General features: G+C 39.6%; 1 protein-coding gene across 2 annotated transcripts; it reads left to right on the top strand.

Annotated features, from left to right (window-relative positions):
• The first annotated feature begins 50 nt into the window (after positions 1-50).
• On the top strand, positions 51-25,050 carry ST13 (ST13 Hsp70 interacting protein). Of its 2 annotated transcripts, none has more exons than XM_066184196.1 (12): positions 51-69; positions 5,330-5,387; positions 6,596-6,665; positions 6,770-6,840; positions 7,358-7,424; positions 8,671-8,755; positions 11,274-11,384; positions 12,608-12,710; positions 15,933-16,049; positions 16,842-16,905; positions 18,079-18,173; positions 23,307-25,050. In XM_066184196.1, exons 2-12 carry the CDS (start codon positions 5,331-5,333, stop codon positions 23,433-23,435), a joined length of 969 nt encoding a protein of 322 aa, XP_066040293.1. In that variant the 5' UTR covers positions 51-69; position 5,330; the 3' UTR covers positions 23,436-25,050. The 2 variants fall into 2 exon arrangements, with proteins under 2 accessions (XP_066040293.1, XP_066040292.1); XM_066184195.1 differs by lacking the exon at positions 51-69 and adding an exon at positions 149-292.
• The last annotated feature ends 1,975 nt before the right edge of the window (positions 25,051-27,025 follow it).

Genomic DNA, 27,025 nt, shown 5'->3' with positions numbered 1-27,025 from the left:
GCCGCACGGAGTTTGTAGGCGAGTCCATGGAGTTTATGGGCGGGACACTGTTTGGCAGAGTCAAAACTGGTGGGTAGAACCAGACCAGTTGTGGGCGGGGCCTCTGGTGAGTGGGGCGGGGTTGAAGATTGCGCGGCGGGTGGGCGGGGAAACGAGCGCGCCTGGGCCGGGGCCGAGCCGCCATGGATTCGCGCAAGCTGAGTGAGCTGCGGGCCTTCGTCCGGCTGTGCAAGCAGAACCCGGGTCTGATGCACACCCCGGAGCTCGCCTTTCTCCGCGAGTGGGTGGAGAGGTCGGTCCCGGGCCGCCGAAGGAGGCGGCCGGAAGGGGCGAGGGAGGAGGGTTACGGGGTGTTCTCGCGCGGTACGCGGTGAGAGGAATGGGGCGTGTCTCCTCAGCTCGTGCCGGCGCGCGCGCGCTCCGCGTGGCCGGGGTGAGGGGCGCGCAGTGTCGCCCCTCGGGTCCGGTCCTGTCGGCGCTGCGGCCTTCCCGCGCTCTCCTCCTCTTCTCGCCGGGATTACTCCTGGTGCTTTAAAAAGATTTGTTAATTTTTCGTTTTGTTTCGTTAGCGCTGGCTATTCCCATTGCAAAAAGCCTGCCCCCCGGCCATCTCAGTGGCTCAGCTTTCCAGCCTGGAAAGCCCCAGAGTAACACTGAGCTAATTCTCGCATTACGCAGCAGAGTTGGCTAGCTTGTCTTAAAAGGGAGCTGAGTATGTGGGGAGATGAGTGGCGCTGATTTACATCCTGGTACCCAAAAGCACAGAATACCTGGCAAATACAGTTCCTCTCCAAAACGTGTTTTGCTCTTTGGAGTTTAATGTCTGAAAGGTAGTCGAATTCTCCGCTCCCTGTGAACCATTGAGGTACCTGATGTTTACGCTGCACATATTCTGTGTGAGCGGGGCCTGCTGTAACAGGTGCTTCACAAATAAAAATCCTCTTTGGGTTCCACCCTGAGCACCCAGAAGCACGAGGCTGGAAGGGTTGGGATTCTTTGCTGCTGGCGGAGAACCCACAGAACCCTTGTGTTCAGGTACAGTGCCTCTGCTTGGCTTTTATGTCTGCTGTGATAAAAGACCTCTTGAGAATTGAGGGACACATGTTGATGCACATGTTAAGCAAAGAGAATTTGAAAGATTTTTATCTAGTGACAAACTGGGATTTGGTTTAGAAAATTTGTGTTAATCAGCAGGGTTTTGTGTGTATAGATGTATATGTACATATATTTAGAGAAGTAAATACTGGCATTTCACAATATGTCTTATAATGAAAATAGCTACTATGAAGTGTTTGTTCATGGTTTTTTACACTGATATTTAATTTTTTAATGCATCTTAATAATACTGTGGTTGTAAAACACTGGTATTTAACTGAACTTGGCATTGCAATCCTGACAGTAGATGTACCTGTGCCTAGGAAGGAGATTGGTGTTTGTCTCATCCTACTGCAGGTCTTTATTCCTTTTGCTATGCATAAAATACTTCAGTGCCTTACCCTAGGCTTCTTCCAGTACTTCTGTTGCGTACATCTGAAGGTGTGGACAGACTGCTTTGAAACTTCGTGGGGTCTGGCCCAGACTATCAGATCCCTTTGAGTTTCCTCGGGACTCCGCCTGATGGTGACTTGAATGGAGAGAGAGACAGCTTCGATTCAGTTGTTGGAAAAGAAGTTTTAATAATACAAAAATAACAAACAATAAGGCATCCACTGTATTGGACAGAACGAGATCAAGGCAGTAACTCGGGGCAAAGGCACGAGGCCAAAGGCGGAGTTTTGGTTCAGACAGGGGTACTTATGTACCCTGCTGTGGGAGAGGAGTTGAGGTGTGGTCTGAGGGAAGGTTCCAATGGGAGACAGCGATTAAGAATATTAAAATTCTTGCACCAAAAATCAACTTATGATAACAATGAGAACGTTCTGGTAACAATTTGCATAGAGAGCATGTCAATCTGCTTTTTTCTTATGGCATTATAAATGGGATTTCCCAAGGCATTTTTCCAGCATTCTCTTTTTTCTTGGGGAGACTGTTCTCTACACTGCTTTAAGAGGCAGAGGAAGAACACTGACTTCTTTTTGCCAAAGAAAGTGTTAGGGAATTGAAAGATGAATGGAAAGATCTGACTTTCTCCATATTAATGGGAAGGGCTATAATTTCCAGATTAATTTTTAGGACTTGTATTTGGTGCTTGTCTTATAAATGCAGTAATTACATTTAGAGCCATGGAATGTTTTTTACATGCAAAATCTTCACTGAATGTCTTTATCTCAAAAGTTAAAAAATACTTCAGATCAGAACCTCCTACAGCTCTCTCAAGTTCACATATTTCAGTTAAATATTTGTCTATGTAATACACTTGGATGCTGGTAGTGGTACTCAAATTACTTACCATACTAAACTGTCTGGAATTCTGGTGGGTTTCCCCCTGCCTTTACGTAATAGTGCTGTGTGCAGCAGTATTGTTAAGTGCATTATAGGGCCTGATCATTCTTTGGAAACTGCTTCAAACAGCATGGCCTGCCTCCAGATGGAAATAAACTCGATAATTCTTATATCTCTGTCTTACGTGTCTTAATCTGAAAGACATGACATAGGTTTGTTTACCTAGGTAGTGTTATGAATAATTAGAATAATGACTAAATTATACTAAAATCCATCATTAAATTTTTGACTAAAATTCTGATAATTGCTTTGATTTATTTTTTCCTTAAACCTAGTGATAATTTAAATTATACTAACTACTCATGAAACCAGAATGGGATCTTTTATTTCTGATTAGCTGTTAATATTGTATCAGTTATCTTAACGCACTTGTTGTTTTCTAACCCTTTTCTAACCCTTACTCTGCCTAGCTGTTGTATTTAATTTCTGTGTCGATGCTCTTTGTAGAGAAAGCATAGGGTAGTGCGTGAGTGTGTTTGGAAAGTGTTTTGACATTCCTTTTATCATGCTCATTTTCTCGTAATTACATAAAAATACAAATGTTTTACTTGAATTATTATGAAATGAGTCATTAAAAGAAACACATTTCAAAACCCGACAATTGAACAAAGAAACAAGAACAGTCTATAAAAATAAAACACAGAATCCCTAATTGATGAATAAGGCTTTCTGCCTTTTTTTTTTGTTGTAGTTGTTGTTTTGTTCAAATAGGTTTTTACCCTTTTGAATTCATGGTAATCCAATTTCTCTCTAACAATAAATTTGCTGTCAGTAATAAATGTGGTTGCAGAAATCACATTTGCAGTTCTTCCAACAAGTCATAAATGTGACACTTCATGGCAGTCATGAGTGCAAATGTGCGGTCACTGTTGCACTGGAGTCCTGTCAACTCCCAGTTGTTATGGACATCACACACTTTAAACTCTTTGTGTGTCTTGTATGTGTCTGTGTTTTTTCTACATCTCACTACCTGCCTTTCCCTACAAGAGTGTCTTGTGTTGCCGTATACTGCTGAGGTTTAATACATTGCAATTTTTGCATGTATCACTGCTCTGTATTCAATCATTGTTATCAAATACTGGCTTAAGAGGTTTCAGAGTAACTTGCTTTTGAGTTATTCTGGGATTATGACTGTAGTTTAAATAGAGATTACCAGGATAGCAAAAATACTTTCAAGTACTGTGAGTGAAATTGTTTAGCCTTGGTTGTTCATGAAATAGCATAAGACATGCACATGTATTAGTAAACATTTCTCAAATTGAACTAGACTTGAATATTTTTCAGAAGGATATGAAGAGAATAGAGGCGACTAAGTTGTTTCAGTCTTGAGGTAATTTAAGGTTTCAGACTTAAAACTAGCTAGTACCATGGATATTAGCTATTAACGCTGCTAAAATGCTTTGTAATTTGTAGTTTTCTTTAGGCAGAAGTAAAGTTCCAAGGCTTCACTAGATGGTCCCTTTAGTCCTGTCCTTGGTTTTTAGAGAATAATAGAGTTATGTATTCTATTGTCAGCCTATGAGGGCAAAAATTGAAGAGGAACAGTTAGTCCACGTTCTGAGTTTTCTGTCTGGCTGGATAATGATTTCTCAGACTGCAGTTGTTTAGTCCTTGCAGTATAACTTTGGTCAAGTAATGTCAACATCCTGGAGGCACATAGAGATTGTTGCAATAGCTTCAGAACATGGTGGGGTTTGTCACTTGTTGGCATTTTGTCGGTTGGTTGGTTTGGGGGGTTTTTTGACAGTTTTCCTTGTAAATGAGAAGTAGTTTAGTGCTGTTTGCTTGCCTTTTGCTGCAGGGCCTTGTACCAGGACCTGTCCATCCTGTCAACTCCTTCTCCAACTCCTTCTATCCTTTCTCCCCCAATTCATCCCTATTCCTGTCCCATTCTGCCCCATTCAGGTTTGTTTTCAGCCAGTTTGGGGCCTGAGTCTGAGGTGCTGCTGATAGGAGGGAGGAAAGAGGGGAGAATGGACTGCAGTAGCTTGACTTAAGAAGCTATAACTTCTCATCCTTGGGATACAGTTTTATGTTGCACTAATTCCTGAAAGCAGATAGTTCTTCCGATTCCTCCTGGCCCTGTTTACCCATCTCCTTCTCTTCCCTGCATCCCGTCTAACCAGTTGTGTGGAGCCCCGAGGAGTTGGTTGTTGAGCTCATGAAAACATTTTTATTGAAAACTACCAGTAGGTGGAAATGTGGGGCTGGGAATGGTATTCCTTGTGGCCTGCTGTCATAGTTATGATTAGATGTTCTATCTAACAGCTGGAGAATTCAGCCTTTGCTTATTCCTGGTTGCTAATCGAAGTCAATAGCATGTGGAAGTTTATTCTATATTGACAGAATGCTGTCTCCACCAAGAATGGTCCTTCATTGTGGCGAAAGCAAGGCAGAAATACTGCAATATGTAAGAGAAATTTTTTTTTCTAGGCAGCAGTTTCTTTTTAATCACATAGGTATTTTAGGCTGTTCTCTTTAATTGTTTGAACTCTGTTCAAATAAATAACTCTGATTTTAGTAATATATGTAATCATAGTATCTTGTTTTGATTCAATCTAAGTTACACTTCAAGGAGAAAATCTATTTGAGCACGAGAAAGGCTCATGTGAGAGAGGTGAGAAAGGGTGGGTGGGTGGGTGAAAAGTGATGTGAGTGAGTACAAGTCTCAATGGAGCTGTACAATAGACAGTGTACATTGCACTACACTGTGAAAAGTGTGGGGGGATGTGTACTCTATTTACTGCTTTGACAGTGAGATGGATCATCATGTTTTGTGTTACAACAAGATGAGATTACCAGCATTTGAGTCAATAAAATACATGCCACTATTTTGATAATCTTACTGTTTTGTTTTGTTTTGTCTTTTCTTTATTTTGCTGAAAAGTATGGGAGGCACAATACCACCTGCTCCAGCCAGTACATCCATGGAGGAGACAAGTAAGGTGAGACATGAAGAATTTATTACTGAAAATTGATGCTGGCAAAATCACTGAACAGCAGAAGGGGAAAATTTGCTGTCAGTTTTCTCTCAGATGGGGGGCTGAATGTGAGATTTCAGTCTGAAGCCTGCCCATTGTGTGTTGTAGATGACTTGTTACAGATGGCTTCCTAGTTCATTTCAAGTGTTATTATGCTTCATTTCTCTAATCCTGAATGCCTGATGTTCTCTGCAATGCAAATGCCATACAGAGAATTGATTTTTTTTTTGTTTTCCCTTGTCTGTTTATAAACCATTCTCTCATCGTTAATGGATTAAATTATCTTTTCATGAGAAGAAGTATTGATGAGTATGACAAGTAATGAAGTGATCAGTTGAACTATCAAATTTTTAAGGCAGTATTGTGGAAGATGTTGGCTTTTGTTAATTTATTTTAAGGGAGAAAATAAATTTACCTTGTAGATATTTATATCAGGATTTTTTCAAGTTTGAAATTCTTTTGGAAAAAAGATGTTTTTTAATTTTTTCAACAAGACAGTGGATGCTGGAATTACTGGCTAGTTAGAGCAGTATGGAGGGATTGTGTGTATATACTGAAAATCGTCTGTGACACTGAGTATGAAGGCAAGTGACTTGTATCTGATAATAGACAGGATGTGCTAAGTTATGGGATTCAGATGAAAGTTAGAAGTCTATAAGAAACATTTGAAATTTTTGAAAAAATAACTCTAGGTATGTAGAAGTGGCAACGTGCTCAGACCTTAGCAAATGAAAACAATATTTAAATCACTGTCATCCGCTTATTGTTCCCTGCTAAAGGACCTTAGCTTAATGGTATTAAATTGAAAGAATTTTTGATCCAGAGAATGTGTGAGGGAAGGCAGGAAGATTGGAAGGGTTGCTTAGAAATCTCTGTAAAACTGGATCTGAATTGGGTGCTATTTGGATTATTTGATTTTGGTTATTGAATTACAAAATTTGAAGGACCAGCTTTACCAATAATACAAGTTCATGAGTCCGGATTTGGGCTCTGAAATATTTGCATACATGATAGGCTTAATCTAAAAGGAGGGAAAAGGAGATTAGTATCTTAAAAGTAAAATGGTTCAGCTGTATAGCAATCTGATTTTTCTAATATATTTTTATTTATGAGAGCAGAAATAGAGTATCGGTCAGAAATAATATGTGTTTACAAATATGTGTCTCTCTCAGGGCAAAGCAGAGGAACACCCAGAGGAGCCGGTTAAATCACCTGAACCAGAAAGTGAAGAGAGCGACTTAGGTGGGGAAAACAGTGACTTGATTGCATTTTGCCAATGTGAAAATGATTCTGAAAATCCTGTCTCTGTAGATGGACCTTAGTCTTTCTTTTTATTTTGCCCCCAGAAATTGATAATGAGGGAGTGATTGAACCAGACAACGATAACCATCAAGAAATGGGAGATGAAAATGTGGAGGTAAGCAAAATATTTTCAATGTGGCAGTAGGAAAGATAGGAGGGTTTGAGTGTAATCAAGGATAGCAGCTGAGGGAGGATGAATACTCTATTATCCGTGTAGCCAGCTTTTGTTTTGTCTCTTTTTCTTCTAAACAGAAAACTTACTGGCTTAAAATAGCATTCTTTTCTTATTCAAGGTTAGGGTCAAACAAAAAGTTCTATGTGGAAGATCAGGTCAGAAAACACCAAAGGAGTTTATCAAAATACCCATGCAAACTAGATATGTGGAATTCTACCATTATTCAACTTAGCTTTCAAGTGTTTTATAGCTAAAAATACTGTTGACTAATGTCTTCAAGCTGAAAGCAAAGGTTTTTGGGATTTTTTGAACTATGGTTTAAATGCAAATTAACATGAAGGTTCTGGAATTGGACAACTGAAGCACTTCCTCCTTTGGCAAGGTCTTAGTGTGGTAATTCTGGCCTGGACTCTACAGCTTTTGGGGATTTTGTGTGTTTTTCATTTTATTTTGTTAGGTAACTGAAGAGATGGCAGATCAAGCTAATGAAAAGAAGATTGAAGCGATAAATGCTCTCAGTGAAGGTGATATATTGTTTTTTAATATTTACTCAGGGACTTTTTTTTTGGTTCTCCTATTAGAAAAATGAAGGTGAATATCTTGAACTATTTTGAATGCTTTAGGGGAGGAGAAAACATACCTCTTGTTGGATACCCAAACATATCTAGACCATGAAAGTTTCTTCAAGTACTATTTTTCCAATGTAGGCATAGTTTAGGGAAAGGTGGAAGGGGAGAATAAGATACTGCAGCATATTAATTACAAATTGATCATTATAGTAATTCCCTCCTCTCGTGGTTTAGGGCAAATTTGGGTGGAAACTTCTGAATGGGGTTCCTCTGGAGAGCAAACCCAAACGGTCCCTCTCCCCAGATGGTCCGGGGAAAGAACTTCCTTGGAGAAAAGTGGAAAAAACTATTTATTTGACAAACAAAATGCCCACAAGCACAAAGAATGAATAATATGAAACAATAAGACCTCTCACTCCTCCGAAGAGAGATGGCAAAACTGAGAGAAGTCCTTGCCGTGAGTTAGCTCAGCTCACTCAGTCTCTTATCAGTGCCAGTCCTTTTGGCGCTGAAAAATACCAAAGTCCAGGCCCCAGTGGGCTGCAGGCATGAGATCCTGGTGTCTCTCTGGGTTTTTCAGTCCAGGACAGGTTTAAACAGTCCCAAGGAAAAAAAAAAAAAAGGTAAAAAACCATCCAGGGAGCTTCTCTGCCTCAGCTAGCTAAACTAACTAAAAGCAAAAAAAAATTCTCTCTCTGGCCGCTGTCTGTGTCTCCGACAAACACACAGAGTCTGGAGATAAAATGTGTAGGAGTGAAGGCTGTTTTCTCAAAACAAACTGTGCGCTTCTTTCCCTGTTTTGCTCTCAGAACCAGTCTTAAAGGTACAGAGCACAACATACAGCACACACAGAACAGATGACTGGGGATACAAGCATCATAAAGTCACCCCAGGACACCTCCATATTATGATTGGTGTCTCGAGTGGTTTGTCTTAATGCAGTGAAGATGTATAGTAAAGATGTGACATTCTATTTGATTGCATTTAAAGTTAAATACACAAATTTAACTGGGAAAAGTATCTCTTCTCCTCAAGCATTAATTTTGGAGTTTGTACTTCAGTAACATAGCAGGAGGGAGAAAGTGATTTTTCTTGATAATGTTCTCTCTAAGAAGAGTCTAGGCATATCACACTGTGTAAGGCAGGTTTGGGAATTCAGATGTAATTTCATTACATAATGATTGAAACTTCACTGGTTTAGGGGACCTTCAGAAGGCTGTTGACTTGTTCACAGATGCTATCAAGCTGAATCCATGTTTGGCCATCTTGTATGCCAAGAGGGCAAGGTGAGTCATAAACTAGTCATTTATGTTTCTGCCTGTTCTGTTATTTTCCTTAGGGCACCTGAATATAAGGCAACTTGAGGATCTGTGTAAACTTAAAACCACAGGAGGAAAAGGGAAGTGTTCATTTCATGCTGTTTCTCTTCTATTTGACTCACCAGATCTGCTGCAGCAGCCATATAAGGAATCTTGGTAGTAAATAACAGAATGGTGTTCCAAAATGCATTGTGGTAACATTAAGGATACTTTCCTGTCTGATCTTCCAAGGCTTGACCCAGGGGAGTACCCTGGCAGTCAGGCTCACACTGCCTGAGTTGAGACTGAAGTGCCCTTGCAGCTACACCCCTCACACTCACACAGTCAGATCAGGTTTCCTTACTGTCTTGACCCTGGGTTTCCCACAGCAGACTCTCAGACATCTGGATCCTTAAAATAATTTAATCATGGTGCAATAACAAAATAAAGCTCAAGCTGGTGCCTCTGAGGGAGGATTCCAAGCAAAGGAAGCCCTGGGATTTTATACCTTCACAGTCTGTGCTTGTGAAAGTCTGGGTTCATGGGCTCCTGCTGTGTCTGAGAGTGTCCAGTCACCTAGCTGGGCCACAGGTCTCTTTGCAAAGGTTGACACCGGTTCTTGCCTGGGGCACTCACCACCCACAGTTCAAACTTCAGCTGACAGTGCAGCTGCACATGGAGCTACCTGCACTGAAAGTATTCCTCAACAATAGTGCTTATGGTATGTTGAGATAGAATAATGCTGGGTTGCAAACGCTTGTAAAATCTGAAGTGTATTGTGGGATTAAGATGGTGATTGAAATGATACTCTGTTTAGATGCAAATTTAGTTAAGAATCCTGTGAATTCTCTCCCTATTGTACCTGCTAAATGAATTTGTCAGTAGACCAGTTTCTGTTCAACACTCCTATGTTTGAAGAGGACACATCTTTATCTCAGCCCATTCTCTACCCACCTTACTGCTACTTACATCTACCAGACTGCAGATGATGCATTGGGAACATTCTAAATTCATACCGCACAAACATCTTTATCTTCCTGATTCTTCAGGAAGGCTTGACAAGTATGGGTTGCAGAAGCAGATTTTTTTCAGTTCTTACACAAAAGACCACTAATCATGGATGATTTGATAATTCAGTGGATCTTTCCCATAGAAACATTTTATTCAAAGAGAACTTAAATTTTCATAGGATTTATCAGTGCCCTTTGTAATACAAAATACTGTTCCATTGTAATACATCTTGACTGGTACTTGCCTTGCGGGTTTTTTTCTTTCCATATCAAAGTTTTTGCATGAAACACCACTTGTGTACCTTAATACACTGTTGCTATCATAACAGTATTTTTAAAATCTCTTACAGTGTCCTATCTTCTCAGGACTGGGTGTAGCAATGAAAAATAAGAATATTAGGAGAAGTTTAAAAGTTCCGTCAATTTGATCTGTTGTAGAAAGAAATTAATAATATATTAGGATATTGTAAAACTTGCCATGCTGATCAAGTGCTAGGAGTAATCCATGGTTTTGGTTCTGGGGGGTTTGTGTGTTTGAGAGACTAGGGGCTTTGTGGAGCCAGCAGCATTGAAATGGCTCTCATTGATGAAGTGTAGCTTTAGGATACTTCCCTGACAATTTACTGTTACGTTTACCCTGTCCACCTGTTTGTTCCTAGAAGACAATGTGTGACTTTGTGCTTGCTTTATAAGAAGCCTTAATAATGAAGTTACTTACAGGAATTGCTGATTAACTGTTTTCAAATACATGTAAAAGGGAGATGTAGAATTAGATGTAGATGTTGATGTTCTGACGTGGAATATGTTGCATATTGAATACTTCTGTCAGTTCAGGAATGTTTTGTAATGTTTCCTTAAGAGATTTTTAATTTTAATTACTTGAACCTCCTAAAGTACTACTCTACTAGTTAGTCTGATATGCTTGTGTGTTGTAAAATTTTCAGTTTTTACATTTAACTGACAAGGGATTGGGGCTTCTTGCCTAGTTTGTTTGTTTTGCTGCTTTTTATTTTGATGACTCATATCCTGCCTCGTTTTCCTCATGACTCTAGCTGTTGATCCTTGTAGCCTGTGTAACTCCTCATGCTTTCTTTGTCTTACTGTGTTAAAGACTGTGCAATATGGCACACAGAATATTATTGTTGTTTTGTTGAAATTTCTAGTTGCCATTGACCAGAGACCCCAAGCACCGTGGGGGTGAACTGTCCTTTGCATTTATGTATCTTTTCATCTGTACTGAAATTATTCTTGCTGGCAAGGTTTAAGTCTGAACAATGAATGCTTTCAGTTCTTATTCATGATTCACCTACAATGCTGGGAGGGTGAGACTAAATTTTAGTGATTTTGTTATCTATGTTACTATGAAATCCATTTGAAGGCAGCTCTTCAAATGCATTTATCTCACTAGCTTGCCTGGTAGTCACCCAAAATTATTTCCAGCTTAAGGTAGTGGCTTGGTATTTCACTATGTATGATAAATGTTCTTGTTGCCACAGTGTTTATGTGAAACTGCAGAAGCCAAATGCTGCCATTAGAGATTGTGACAGAGCCATCAAGATTAATCCTGACTCGGCACAGACCTATAAATGGAGGGGGAAAGCACACAGGTAATGAACTGCACCTGTACTTGATATTATCTTTACATGGGGGGAGTAGTTTCGTTCATACATTCTCTCCTTCTCTGTGCCTCTGAACTGTTTGTCTTGTACCTGAGAGCAGTAGCAGTGAGCCAAGAAACCATTGTGCTGAGTATGTGGCTTAGAGAATAAGGATGATGGTGATGTATTGATGGCATTTTATGAGTAGTCCTCTTGGTACTGTCCCGTCAGCCCCCCCACATATCCTCTCTCTGTCATCTGCTAATGGCTTACTGCTTTTCTGAATAACATTTTCTTATCATTAGGTAAAGATTATGAGATCTAGGACTGCTTGTTTTATTTGGAGGTTTTTGTTTTCACTTAGTTTGTTGGGTTTGTTTTTTTTTTTACTGACCTATAATTCTTGAACATTTCTCTGCTGTCCTTTTTCCTTAGACCGTGGTGCTCTTTTACATAATAAATTTAAATACCTGGTTATTAGGGAACCATTTGTTACAACTGAGAAATGTTATTAAGCAAACAATGTAATTATTTAAAATGGTGTTAGGCATTCCACTAACTATAGTTGAACCTTTTTTTTTTTATAGCAATAGATCAAGAAAAAAGGTGACAATTCTTATGGCTAATATAAAAGTAGAAGAAGTAAATGCTAATCTAACTTTTTAAAAAGTGTTTTAGACAGTGTTTAGGGGTAGTTTGTTAGTGTCTGCAGTTTTACAGTGTGAAGCCTAAGAGTGGGAAGACTAGAGAAGAGTTTGATTTAATGCCTCTGTCTGTGAGCAGAGGTGCTTTGACCATTTAGTAATACCACCATTTACTTAAATTTTTAATTATCAAGAGTACGAGGCTTACATAACTGCTTTAATTAAGCATCATGCATCCAAATCACAAGGTTTGAGTGCTGGGGAAAAGGGTCCACTTAAGCCTGAGCTGGTAGTAGTGCTTCATGAGTTTAGCTAGGGTACCTTCTCCCTTTTAGATCATTCTTCATAGCAGACAATGACATGATCTCATGGAGAGTTTTTTATTCATTGTTACTGTAAAGATATGAAGCAAACAAGCAAGCATCCTCAAATGGTATTGTAGTGTGCAGCTTAAAGGAAACACCGTGATTATTTCTGTAAGTCCTTGTAGCTCTAGGTAAAATTTCTGTGCGATGCATGATTAAATGTTTTGGAGACCTGCAAGTGTTCTGTTTTTCCTTGTGACTGTTGATGTCTTCTGAATTCCAGACTTCTTGGTCACTGGGAGGAGGCTGCTCATGATCTTGCATTAGCTTGTAAACTGGATTATGATGAAGATGCAAGTGCCATGCTGAAGGAGGTGCAGCCAAGAGTAAGCGGGGAGGAATGTTGGAGGTCTTTCCTGTATTTGAGTGACATAGTTGCCTTCATATTCTTCAACAGGCATTGTCTGGAAGAAATGTGTTTATATGTCTTCTGACACTTCAGACTGAGTTTATAAATGCTTCTGTCTTTAGTAACAGCTGTTTATGGCTGTGTGTAGAAAAATTGAATGTGTGGGGCTGGGCATCTAACAAAAATATGAAATACATTCCTTTTTAAAATTTTAACAGAAGAATCTGAAGCAGTTGAAGTTTGCCAGGTATTTTAGAATCTAGACTAAAAACTTTCAGAAAAGCCGAAGACAGATGATTGATTTTTTCCCCAAGATATTTCTGAGTTGATCAAAGCTTTTTCCTTAAGCAGATTTTCTAAAGGAAGCATTTTGCTGTGCTTTGTACTTTCATTACTCAGCCCCGTGAGGGCAGCCTCAGCTCTGCACAGCTGGTTTTCAGCTGTTCTCCCCTGGATGAACCCCAGTAATCTTCTAAGGAGAAACTTTTCTAACTTCTAAGGAGATAACTTCTGTAAAAGAAAGCAGGCTTGCTTTTTCATGCTTTTACCTATTCCTTTGAAGTGATTGGCACATCACAGATGGCAGCTGTTACGTTGTATTGGATTTATATAGGAAGTTTGGGGGAAGGTGAAGACTGCAGGGCTGGCCTCTTGTAAGGAGGGACCTGAGGCTGCCCCTGTGTCAGAGGGAGCCAATTCCAGCCAATGCCAAAGCTGAGCAAGTCAGTGATGCCAGTGGTGCTTCTGTGATAACATATTTAAGAAAGGGTTAAAAAAAGCGGTGTAACAGCTGTGAGGAGGAGGTCAGTAAAGAAAAAAAAATATGAGAGGAGCAACCCCTCAGAGACACCAAGATCAGTGAAGAAGGAAGTGGGAGGAGGTGTGCTATGCATGGGAGCAGAGATTCCCCTGCAGCCAGTGGAGAAGGTCATGGTTAAGCAGGTTGTCCTTCTTGAGCCCATGGAGACCCACAGTGGGACAGATCCACCATGCAGTCGATGGAGGATCCCATGACAGGAAGTGGATCTGCCCTGAAGGAAGCTCCAGTTCATGGAGTCCCCCTGGAGCAGGCTCCTGGCAGAAACTGCAGCCTGTGGAGAGAAGCCTACACAGAAGCTGGTTTTGTGGCAGGAGTTTACAGCTCATGGGGGACGCATGGTGGAACAGGTGGTTGTTTAAGCACTGTACCTTTTGGGGCTCAACCACACTGGAGCAGTTTGTGAAGAACTGTATCCTGTTGGGCAGATACACTGGGGCAGGAAAAAGGTGTGAGAAGAAAGGAGTGGCAGAGGTACAGTGTTATGAACTGATGACAGCCCCCATCCCACTGTGCTCTTCAGGGTGGGAGAATGGGGAATGAAGCAGTAAAGCTGACCTCGGGAAGAAAGTAGCTTTAGTTTTGTTTCTCATCATCCTCCTCCATTTTTAATGGGCAATAAATTAAATTATTCCTTCCCAGGTTTTGCCCATGATGATAGTGGGTGAGTGATATTGTCTTTGTCTCACGCCAAGAGCTTCTCCATCTTATTTTCTCTTCTTGTCCTGTTGAGGAGGCAAGAACGAGGGAGCAGCTTCGTGAGCATCTGGCAGCCAGTCAAGCTTAAACCCCCATATGCATAAACATTCCTGTGTCTACTAACTTCATCTTTCAGTTTTTCTACCATATTTTTTCTGTCTCCAGCAAAATGACAATAGAAACCATTTTACGACCTGTTAGTCTTCTGTTTTGGAGATTATTGATCTGTGGTTAATGTAATTAGGTCTTGGGTCTCAATTGGTTTTCATACGAAGCAATACTTAATTCTTGGCTAAGGGGAAACCTTTCCTTTCCCTGTTAACCTGCCTGAGCACAGAAACAGCAGACTGAGTATCTGTGATACATTGATGTGTAGTTGATAATTGCATGGGAATTTGTGTATGTAGCTCTAGGAGAAACATAGGATCTTTTCTTGGGTGATTTTCAAAATCTTTAGTGTGTGAAATTGATGCATTCATCTAATTTATTCACTTCAAGCTTTCCTAGAATTTTTTACTTTGTAGCACTTTCAGCTAAAAGTCCAAGTCAAATTCTAAAAACGTTTAGTTCATTTTGAGAAATGCTTAGTAATAACAAGAATCTAAAATTTGGAAACTCTTTATGCTTCATTAAAAAGAAAACAGAACACTTAGCTCTCTCTTAATGAGCCATTAAATGTCAGTGACATCAGGATATGATAGCAGGTACAGCATTCACTCTATTATTCCTGCTTCTTCCAGTGTGCTTTCTCTGTCAGATGCACTTCAGGAATGATGTAGTATGGAATGAGTGTCTCCTAGCTAAAATAAGTTGTATCAAAGCTCTGCTACTTAAAAAGTATTTTTTTCCTTTAAAGAGTATTCTAAAAGAATACAAGAGTATCCATTGTCTTCATAGTGTCTTTGTTCTTGCACCTGGATTTTGCTGTTTTTTAGTTACAGGAAAGTTACAGAGTAACCATCTTACACTATTTCTGAAATCATGAACCACTTTTGGGATTATTTCTAAGGATATGTTCTGTTTTGAGGAAAGCAGTGCTGCAGTTAATTCCGTTGTTATAAAGAGCCCTGAGTGAAGAGCCTTGGGAAGTTCATTGTTAACTCCTCTTTTGCTGGGACTATAGATTTAATACACCTGAGGAAGAAGCTAATAAAAGGAAGCAAACTTCCTCCCCACCAGCCCTTTCTTGGTTTGGTTGAGGAATTCTTTGATCTGCTTGTGTTGGTCAGTACATGCTGTAGAAGTATCTGAAACAGTGATAACACTACCCAGAAAGTGTGTGTGTGCAGTGGGAATTATATTACCTATTGTGCCCTTTTCCAGGGCAGTTGCTGGTTTTAGCCCCAGAGAAATCAATATTTCAGCATAAAACCATAAAAGGATATGGAATAATAACATGTTCAAGTTCTAATGATGATGCAAGTCCTGAAAAACTGCAAAAAATATGCTGGAGTGCATGTTCTGGTGAATCCAATCAGTCTTGAGTAGACAATCATGACTGACTGCCATGGGAAAGAAGTGGCAAATGGCTCCTAAAACAAAGAGGCTTTTAGGATGCGAAATCAGATCTTAGTTTTAAGAACTAGTAGAATGAGTTGATTATGCTTACAAGTGTTTTGTATTGAAATACGTTGTCTGATATGCTAGAAATTTATAGGAACTCCTGGTATTTCATTGTGATAGGCTCAGAAAATTGCAGAACATCGACGAAAATACGAACGGAAGCGTGAAGAAAAGGAAATCAAGGAAAGAATAGAAAGAGTGAAGAAGGCACGGGAGGAGCATGAGAAAGCGCAACGGGTGAATATTCTTTTTATTTCTTTAATATTTCGTAATAATTTGGAGACTGTTCATTTTGGTTCAAACTAATTGCGAGGAAAAATAATTTAAATGTAAGTTTTAAATTTTAGAGAGATAGTTTTTGCCTTGGTTACTTAACCAATAATGAAATCTGGACAAGAGGGCATTTGAGTTTATCTGGTTTTATTGCTTGTGTCAAAAACAGTCTCTGGAATCTCTACTAAGCCTCTATTTCAAGGAGTCAGTTATTGTATGACTGTTCCAGAATATTTTTCACTTAAAATACTTAGGTATCCCAAGATGGGAGGTTTTAAATTCAGAATAATACTTTGCTTCTCTTTCTCTCTTTCTCAATTCCTGGCACAGTTTGGTTGGGTTTTTTTTTTGTTTTGTTTTGTTTTTTGTTTTGTTTTGTTTGTTTGTTTGGGGTTTTTGTGGGTTTGTTTTTGTGGGTTTGTTTGTTTGTTTGGGGGTTTTTTTTTTGTGTTTTAATGATATATTTTAATATGTGGGGGGTGGGTTCTAAAAATACAGTTGGGGAGCTAAAACAAATGGTACAGTTCATATTCAGTAGAAACATACCCTGCATAACTAACCTGCAATCATGTACAAAATTAAGAATAGAGCAATTTCCTGTTAGTGGTTTTGAATATAGTAGAACGCTTTGTTTCTTGCGACAGCATATCTGCCTGAAACGGTCCCGGCTATTTTTTTCTCCTAAACCCGGCTGAGCAGTAGAAAACAGGCTGCAGTTCCATTGTTTTGTGTGAAATGATGTGCTTTCATCTGCAGGAGGAAGAAGCAAGAAGACAGGCAGGAGGAGCTCAGTTTGGTGGCTTCCCAGGTGGTTTCCCAGGTATTTTATTTTTCAGCACCAATACTTGAGGTAGCGGTGGCTGTTGTTTCCATATGGAATATTATAACTGCAGTTTTCATAGCATTTGTTCTCAAGACAGAAAAATCTTATGTGAAGTTTAGAACTTGTGTACAAATAACTTCCAGAGCACTACTGGTAAGAGGGGTGGGATTCTTTCTCTTGAAGAGAATTGATACTGTGTAGCAAGCAAAGGGAAGACAGAAATCAATAATTAAAAGATAACAGAATGGAAGGATTTAGGTCTGGGAAAACAAAAGAAGCAGAATTTGCTTGATAACATGTTTAAAAATGAGTGTATAAATGTTTTCTAAATTACCCAGGGTGCCTTGAATCCATTCTGCTTAAGAACAATAGTGTAAAGTTGAAAATTTGGATTGAACATGAGGGAAATCTGTGCTGGTTGCAAGCTATTGTTAACAGAATAGTTTTTTAAAGGAGGTAGTGCAGATTACCTTATAGAAAACTTATCCTTGACAGCTTCACAAAGATGAGGCTTTCCATATTATACAGTGAACTGGCAATGAATAAAAGTACTGATGCTCTTGAAAATTGAGATGTAACTGGGAGTTGAGGTAGGCTCTGTATGTGCTCCAACTGGATCAGCAGCCAGATAGAGACCCTATGTGTCATGCTCAGCACACCTGGGGAAGCTGCAGAATAATGATTCCATAAGAGAACCTCAAGCATTTTGCTTCAGGGATCTTTTTCTTGGTGTTTTGTTAGAGTTTCTTCCCATTGGTGGTACAATTTTTCAAAACCTAAAGTTCCTTCCAAATGTGAAATGTGCTGGGTCTTAATACTGAGCTGCTTCTGCCCTAAATTTTTCACGTCAGATATTCAAACTCCTTATGTTCCCAAGCTTGAGACCTACCTCGTTTAAGTTAACCAGGAAAAGAACTGTACTCACTACAAGCCTCCTATTCAATTGGGTTAAAAACATGGAAATAAGATATAGGTCTTAACAAAAAGAGAAGGTGAAGACCCTGCTTTCCACTGAGTGGACCAGCTACAGATGTATAGAAGACATGGCTTTAGAGATGTGGCAAGGGCAGTATGTCTGTGGCAAGTATGTCTTGGTCTCAGTGAGCATAATTACTGTATAGGTGAGTTGAACATTTTTCATCATGCATTTTTCTTGTGTTGGATTTTCAGGTGGCTTTCCTGGGGCTGGAGGCATGCCAGGAATGGCAGGTATGCCAGGTCTCAATGAGATTCTCAGCGATCCAGAAGTTCTTGCAGCCATGCAGGTGAGTATTTGTTAAAGTCAAACCTGCACCTTCTGAATGAGAGAAGAACAAGCACCCATGAGCCTAAAACGAGGAAGGAAGATGCGACCTTTTGGATAGCAATGGGGTGCTTGCTTATTTCTGTTGTAAAATTCTTTCCTGATGTGTCTGATATCAGACTGTCTGGATTCAACATTAGCTGTTTTGCAAACTAGTGGAAACTTAGTTCAAGATGACACATAAACCCTGCCCCCTGTGATAGGCAAAACTGTGTGCTATATGCAGTTGTCATCTCTTTTGAAAAAGTCTCTCAGATGATTGTTTTTCTCACATTCACTTGCTCAGTTTTTGAACGCCCACACCTTGTAGAGTGCGCAAACAAAAAAATTGGTAATATTTTTCTTACGCAATATATTATAGTAATATTGTGATGAGAATTGCCTTTCTCTTAGGAGATTAAATGTTTGAGGTTTTGCCAGAGACAAAGTATTATTATAATAGTTCTTCATCTGGCATTTTCTGAAATCATATTTGGAACACTTACTTCCCTACTGGGCTTGATTAAATGCTCATTTAATTAATTGCCCAATCTCATAACTACTTCTACTCAAGAAAAGTATTTAAACAGATTAAAGAGGACTTGTCTGACAACACCAGTTTTAAGGGCAGGTGGGCTAGAAAAAGTCAGAGCTATTCAGTTACATTTGCATTCTAATATGATCAATTATAAAACTGTTTTGTTTCTTTTTACTGGATTACTGTGATTAGAGTTACATATTGTCTTCAGCTCATTCAAGTACAGGCATCACAAAGGAAGCTTATTCAGTACGCTCTGGAATCACAAAAAAATCATCACCTTCCATGCAAAAGTTCATGGGTTCATTCCCTTAATGGTTGCCAATTTTGGAAAACACACCTTTACTTAGGTTGCCACAGTCAGCCGTGTTGGCTTGCATGCAAACCATGCAGAAAGGGCCCTTGACTTGTAGCTGTCTTCCTTACTAGGCTACTTCCTGCTGTAACACTGGAGTTTGTGATGAGAGGTTGCTGAAAACAGTGTTGTGGTGCAGCTTAACATTTGGTGCTTGTCCACACGCCACTCCATTGCGTGCTGATTACATAGGCCCCAGCATAGGGTAGGACCTTGCAAGAATGTGTGTTGACAGTGTTTTCTGATAATGCAGGTAGGCTTTAGCATGTACAGCCTGTTGGCAAACCTTGAGTCTCTTACTGTCTGTACTCTTTGTACCAACTTTGTGTCTAGATACAATTTATTAGAACTTGATCTATGTCTACACTGCCACCTTTTCCTAAAATGCCCAGCTCTGCTTTCTGGTCTTTTTTGAATTGGCCGTGTAAGCTCTAGTTTTAAAAGACAATAGTTTCTACTGCTTGGCATCTGCCCAGTGTACCTATGGAATATGTTGATGGATAATGTTAGCTGACAGCTATTATGTCTGTTGTCTGAGGTAACAAAGAAGTCTGAATATATTGAATCACACAAGTCGCTCCAAAATTGCTTTTTAACTGATAGTCTATCAAGGCTTTTTATAGTGGGGAGTTAGTGCCAAAATGGGAGTATTCCAAGAGTAAAGGCCACCACCTCAGTCTCTTTAGACTTGCTATGATTCATCATTTTGGACACTATTCTCCATGAGCTAACACTGAAATGTGCCTGAGTCTTGAAACACCTCAGTAAACCTGACAACCCGTGGGTGCCTGAAGACAAGCCAGACTAAACTGGTTTTGCTGTTAACTTCATTTTGCCATCCATAGTAGCAACCAAAGAACCAGATATGGCTGCCTGTGGACATATTTAGAGGAGTTACTGCTTGTCATTGACATAAATCTTACCTAGTCTAGGTGACTGTGCCTGGGTAGAGGTGTTGGCCCAGATGATCTCCAGAGGTCCCTTCCAACCCTAACAATTCTGTGATTTTGTGATCTCTGCAAGCCGCTATAAAAACTTCTTTCTGGATGAAGATTTTTGGTTCCATTATCTGAAGATTTATTTCTTCAGGATTTTGTTTTTGCTCAAAGCAACAAAACTTTGCTTGCATTTCTTTTCACAGCTTCTTAATGGTAGCATCTTGTTTACTTTTTGTGGTGACTTCTAATGCATGGTTTTTTAGCTCATTTGCACCTAAGCTTTCTAGCCTCCAGAAGAATTGACTGAAATTTTAGTGTGTTTTATTTTACTGCTTCATCTATCTGTGTCTTGGTTTGGAAAGACAGGTGTCTGCTAAGGAAGGCAGGAGTCTACCTTGGAATGGAGAATGTAAACCCCGTCTCTCTGAATTATTATAATTTTGAAATTAAGGAGCTCTCAGGCAAAGATATGGGAATAGCAGTAACAGTTCTTCACTAGGAAAATGAAAATAAAAATATAGTAGTACAAAAAAGCAAACAAACAAAAAAGAAAATATTGAGAGTCAGAATACAGCCTGACACTATGTTGGTTGGGGTACTGATAGCAGTCCAGTCAAGTCCTCCTGGAGTGTCAAATATAATTCGGTTGAAGTAATGAACTGTGGGAGGGTGTATATCTATAGACACATGACATGTGCATTTTGGAGTCAAGTAGAAGTTCTTTTTATAAGGAGTGATGTGTAAGATGAACCTGTGAATTCCTTATTTGACATGTAGCCATATGTTAGACACACACTTCCAACAAAACGTGTTAAGTTGTGGGGGAAAAAAAAAAAAAGCAGTGATAACTTACCTTGGAAGTATTATTTTTCCTTCTGCAACTAAAGACCAGAGCATTAGAAAACTGTCTCCCTGGTACCATTAATAGAATTGCCACCATTCCACCTTGTCCTGGTTCAGGGCAGATTTGGGAGAATAGGGTCCCTCTGGGAAGCAGATCCAAATGGCCCCTCCCCGCAGCTGGTCTGGAAAAAGAACTTCTCGGAGAAAAGTGGAAAAAACTATTTACTTAAGAAACAAGGTGCCCACAAACTCGAAGAATGAATAATATGAAACAATAAAACCTTCTGGAGTGAGAGGCAAATTGAGAAAGTCCTTGCTGCGCATGTAGCTCGACTTGGTCAGTCCCTTATCAATCCCTCCAGAGGTCCAGGCCCCGGTGGGCTGTAGGTGCCAGCTCTCAGTGCTCCTCTGGGTCTTTCAGTCCAGAGCAGGTTTAAACAGTCCCAAGAAAAAGGAAAAAAACAGTCCAGGAACCTTCTCTGCCTCAGCTAGCTAAACTAACTAAAAGCAAAAAGAGATTTCTGTCCCGCTGCTGTCCGTGCCTCAGCCAAACAACACCATCCGGAGAAAAAATGCAGAGGAGTGAACACTGTTTTCTCAAAACAAACTGTGCTTCTTCTTTTCCTGCTTCACTCTCAAAATCAGTCTTAAAGGCACGGAACTCAACATACAGCACAAACAGAACAGATGACTGGGGATACAAGCATCATAAAGTCACCCTAGGATGCACGTTATGCACTAAACACTTCCCTACAGAAATGTTGATGTCCTCAATCTTACACTTTATTTTGATAATATTGCTCATCACTGTTAAACCTTGAATATTATAAACACTCTCTAAGGTTGAGAGCTTCCAGGGAGTCACGGAAGTACAGAGTCATTTACTTGCTGTGAATTAATAGGAAAGTGAAACACATACCATAAAAATGGATATTTAACATTCATTTAGGAGTGCTTTGACACAAAGTAGTGACTAAGATTACTCAGCTTTTTGTTCCAGTTTCATATATAACTGAAACCACAGACTTAACAACGTGACGTAATCTTTATAATCATATGCCCTATTTTGAAATCAAGAAGTCTGAGGTTGTGAAAGTCTGCCTTTTTTCTTTGGATGGGAATCCTGTAAAGTGGAGAGAAAGTATCTAGTCTCTCTTTTCTGAACTTCAGCATTCTATTTTCCATGTGCTTTGCAGATTATCTTTTGTGAGGGAGTTAAATCCTCCCATAAGACTGGTCTCTTGGTTCCCAACATGTATAAAATATGACTGAGGTGTGTGAGTGCTTTCAGCGAAGTCCACACCTACCAAATGCAATTTAGGATCAGACTTGTTAAACAGCTTTGGATTGAGTCTGATGCTAGAATAGATACAGGATGGTGTTATTGAAGCACAGACACCTCTGAGCACACTAGTTGGGTTGTGATGGTTTCCAAAGAACATGCCTGCTGTAGCAATGGTTTAGAAGTCTAGGAAGCAGTGTGTCTTTTGGTGAAAATACTTAAATGTCCTAGGAAGGACAGCAAATGAAATTACAGCTAACATCTGTGATTTGTATTGAACATAATAAACTGCTTCCACTTTCATTGAATTAAAGAAGATTGGAATTTTTTGTAGATATTGCTTATAATGGAAACATTTTTCCAGGCAGAGATGTAAAATTGTTACATAGAGATTCATTATGTTCAAAACATACACAGGTTAAATTATTAAAACCAGTTCAAGTTCAGTGGAGGCCAAAGGTGTACTAGAAGTATGGGGAAAAGGTATTAATGTTTCTCATACTAAATAGAGAAGATGGAGTTATTTTTTGGGCACTGACTTTATTGAATATATGGATGTATTTATCAACTGCAACACAGTAGTGTGATGAGAGATAACAAGGTTCTTTTTCAAGTGTAAATTTTCAGTGGAGGTGAGGAATGACTGTGAATTAGATGCATTTTTAAAAGTCAAACATCGCCGCATTGTGTCTGCTCCCAACTCAACAGTTTCAGGCTTCTGCTGCTAGAGTGAAGAAATGAGAAAAGGATAAGAATCAGCTGTTGCTCAGAGCAGAATTACCCTATCATGCATGCTACACACATCAAACTCCTACCTCCTTCATAATGCATTTGAAAGGTGCCTGAACAGAAATAATACAGTAGGTGTGGTTGTGTTTGATAGTTCCTGTTCTGGGAAAACAGAAGTCTTACCCTATTCCCCTTCTCACACATTGAACTATTACTGTAACAAGTTCAGTAATGACTCTGGTGTTTACTGACACAGCTTTAATAACATGCACTGTATTATTGGATTGCCTTTAGAGACTTCTTGCCAGAAGTCTAACGTAGGCTTGTCTTGTAAAAAGTGAGCAAGACTAGATTCATGTGGGACCACATAATCACTTCTGTAGAATTGTTTTACAAATGCCCGATTTTATTTTTTTTTTTTTTTTGTCCAGGATCCAGAAGTTATGGTTGCATTTCAAGATGTTGCCCAGAACCCAGCGAATATGTCCAAGTACCAGAGCAATCCAAAGGTCATGAATCTCATCAGTAAATTATCTGCCAAATTTGGCAGTAAACCATAAAAACCCTAGTTCTTAAAAATCGTATCTGAATGGCAAGGATTGCATTTGGCTAACCAGTGTTGCAATAAAACAAACTATTTTACCTCTGATCTTCTTAAGAAGAGAAATGGGGTATTCTAAGGAGAACTGCTCTCTAGACCCAAGTATTGACTTATTCAACTGTTATTTTATAGAACTCAAATTATATTCAGATGACCTAGTTTTCAGCCATCTCTTCTTGTCCAACAGTTGCAGCCTTTCATTATAAGTATTACAAACAGTTTTCTCTGAGTGAATGTTCTTATAACAAATTGGAGTATTCCAGGAGTAAAAGATAAAAAGATGCTGGTTTTGTTTTTTTTAAATTGCTCTCACTGAGCAAAGGGGAAAGTACTTCTAACAACTGAAGTCTATCTAAATCCCCTTAGGACAAAAAAATAGCAAAGGTGGGACAAGTCTGAAGAATTAACTGGATAAAGGAATTGTCTGCAAATACAAGAAAAATTTTTTATGGGTGATTGACTTTTTAGAGCTATTATCAGTATAATCAGGCTAGCTATTTCCTGGAATTTCTGTCAGTACTGCAAATACTATATCATTTTGATCACCACAACTGTGCAGCAAAGGTACAGTTCTACTCTTTGCACAACCTGGCATGAAGTACATATTGCTGAGGCCACAGATGTTTTGTTACTTGTTCAGTTCTTGTCCAGCACCTTTACATAACATTTTATTTATCAGTCTGGGTATGGGAGAGCAGCTTCCTGTCTGTGCTTGTGCTCTTGTCCTTTCCCAGTTGGCAGGCCCTCTGCTGGTTGCACTCACCTTTCCTTGGGACCATGCTTACAAGGTTGCATCTATTTGGAAACTTTAGGGAAGGAATCTTGTTCCCATCGCTACCTCTGCCCCACTGAATGGAAGCCATCCAGAACATGTACATGCAGAGTTACAGATCGGTGAAGGGAGAATACCCACCAAAATTGCAGCTCTGGGTTCTGAATTGGTTTGGGTCCTTACATGCTCACTGATTAAAATTTCTTGGTCAAAGTCCTGCTGTCTCTGTAGAGATGATGACTCTTTCTTCACCACATTTTGTTGTCTTCCGTCTTTTCTTGTAGCCTCTTGTTTTTTAAAAAAAGAGAAATAAATCTGTTGTTGTGGTTTCATAATCTCCATGATTTTGAGGCTTATGATACGGAGGAAAAGATGAAGTAATTGGAACAGATGGAACATTCTTCTAACACGTGCATTTATCAGCATGGGTATCTTTGAAGCAGTGTCTGTGCTGATGATGTTTGGATTTGGCTACCGGTAAATACAGTTGTTACTTCTGTTTCTCTTGGCTGAAACATCTTTATGTGGAAAAGATGACCATAGTTACCTGTTCACCCCTTCAGTTTCAAGGTTTGTGTTACTCTTCTGTAATTCTGTACCTTAAGCCATAACTGATGTTACCATTTTTAAACAAATCTGGTTTCATGTAGGAACTCAACAGCAGTTGCGAAAAAGTAAATCCCCAAATACTTTTTCTCCTACTAATGACCCTGCACAGTGAAATGTGAATCTTTTTGCTTAAGAAATACAGTTCTGAATACTTCTCTTAGCCTTTAAAAATAAAGTATGGTTTTGAAAAACAGCTTTTTGAGGTTGTGTAATTTTCTGATAAAAATGATTTTGCTTAAATTAAATGTGGAAGTGCTTTAATTAAACTGTATATATAACTTGTGCTTTAAATAGGAACAAAATGCCTAAGGGCTCGTCTTCATGACCAAATGAACTCAAAATTGTGTGTTGCTGTGTGCATGGCTTTTGGTCATAGTCTTGATCTCCCATTCCCAAGAAGAGATATTTGAAGTAGTCACCCCTCAATATAGGCTAAATCTTGACATCTGCATTGAAGCTAGTGCATATGTGTTGTGCGCAAATTAGAGTATCTTGAATATAGATTTATTCCCGACAGTTTCCTATTATTCCAACTTGGCTGTTTGTGTCTGACCATGAGTAGTCAAAAGTAGGAAGTTACTCCTACCTAATAGAAATGGTCATATCTGTGTCCTGCCTGCTTGCTTACACATCAGTTGCCCTTAATGAGATTTGCTTGATTCTATAAAAGCATTCTCTCATTTTGATGTTGGCATTAGCAGTTTAGCTGAATTCTTGTTCTTTGGGAATACACATCCTATGACTCCCTTGGTGTGTGAGCTTTTTGTAGTTTTAGTGTCACTCAGCAAGTAAATTGATGAGCTGTCTGGACCTCATCTCAGTTCCCCAAGTTGATGTATGGACATCCAAGCAGCTAAACTGGTTTGAACAGAAGTAAAAGTTGCAGAAAGCTAACTGCACAAAAGATGAGCAAAGATGGGAAGTTCCAAATGTAGGATGTAAGTAGCTAAATGAGGAAGTTGTTATTTTCATTGGTTGCTTCTGTATTTACTGGCAACTCCTTCAGGTTATTTGTTCTGTTGCAGCATAGAGTAGGGGTGTTTGTTCTAAGAGCAGTGGCAATAATCAGCTCTGCTGGCAGTTTGTCTCTGAAAGCTGCAAGAGTGTATCCATGTCAGCTGGGACAGAGTACTGCCAGTCCTGCCCCTGGCTCAGGTGTGCCTTTCTGCCTTGTGCACAGGTCCTGTACTGTGCTGTTTGGCTGATCCTATGCCACAGATTCAATGACACGGGCTGCCCAGGAGTGCAGTGATGCACCTGCAGCTGACTGGTAGCAGAGGCTCATAGCCTTGTTCCTGTGTAAGTCCCAGTGACTTGACTGTCCTCTCTGATTCACCTGCTGCCCCAAGGGAAAGAAAGTGTCAGCTTAGTTGCCACATCCAGGTTGTTCTAGTTCACAGGGAGTCCTTTTGCATAGTAATGTGGAAAATGCAAGGCTTGGTGCGTTTACCAGAATTTTTTGGAAATTTTCTCTCCATTGTTGGGCTATGAATAAATGGTACTTGTTAAGGTGGCCTGGTTTGTCTTTGTGGGAATGCAGTGACTGGATGAGTAGGAGCCAGACTCTTAAAGTTGGATGAAGGCAGATGGGCCTCAACCTTGCTTCACACATGATGAAGTGAGGGCAACTTTGTAAGAAAGTAATTCTGGATTACCAAAGAGCTGAAGTGGAGTAAAAAATGGTGGCATCCAATTGAATGCAGACACCTCCATGTTCAGTACCACGAGACAAATCATAGGAGGTCAGTGGTGATACAAGAAAACGCAAATACAGAGGAAGCAGGAACAGTTTTAATGTGGCAAATAAGTGAAGCAGATAAGGTGGTTGCTGGTGGATGTGTACTATGGAGCAAGAAAAAAAATATTCAAGTGACTGGGCTACAAGTCACTGATCACCATGTAAGTCAAAGCTTGGGTAAGTCATACTTGATATGAACCTCGCAAACAGGAACTTCATGTAAGACAAAACTTTCCTTGTCCCTACTGACTGGAGGTCCTGAGGTCCCACAGAATGTAAATACTGAGGATTCTCCTGTAAATCTGAATCTTGATGACTAACCAAATCCAGATCTTCATTTGTAATCTTGCAAACAAAGTGTATATGTCTGTATATTGAAAGCTGTATTCTAGATGGATGATCTCAAACAAACTTGAGATCTTATCAATAA

The sequence above is a fragment of the Chamaea fasciata genome, unplaced genomic scaffold, assembly GCF_029207755.1.
Source record: "Chamaea fasciata isolate MVZ Bird 193981 ecotype frontalis unplaced genomic scaffold, bChaFas1.0.hap1 SCAF_5, whole genome shotgun sequence".
In the NCBI taxonomy this organism is placed as follows: Eukaryota; Metazoa; Chordata; class Aves; order Passeriformes; family Sylviidae; genus Chamaea; species Chamaea fasciata.
This window is presented reverse-complemented; position numbering and strand designations above follow the sequence as displayed.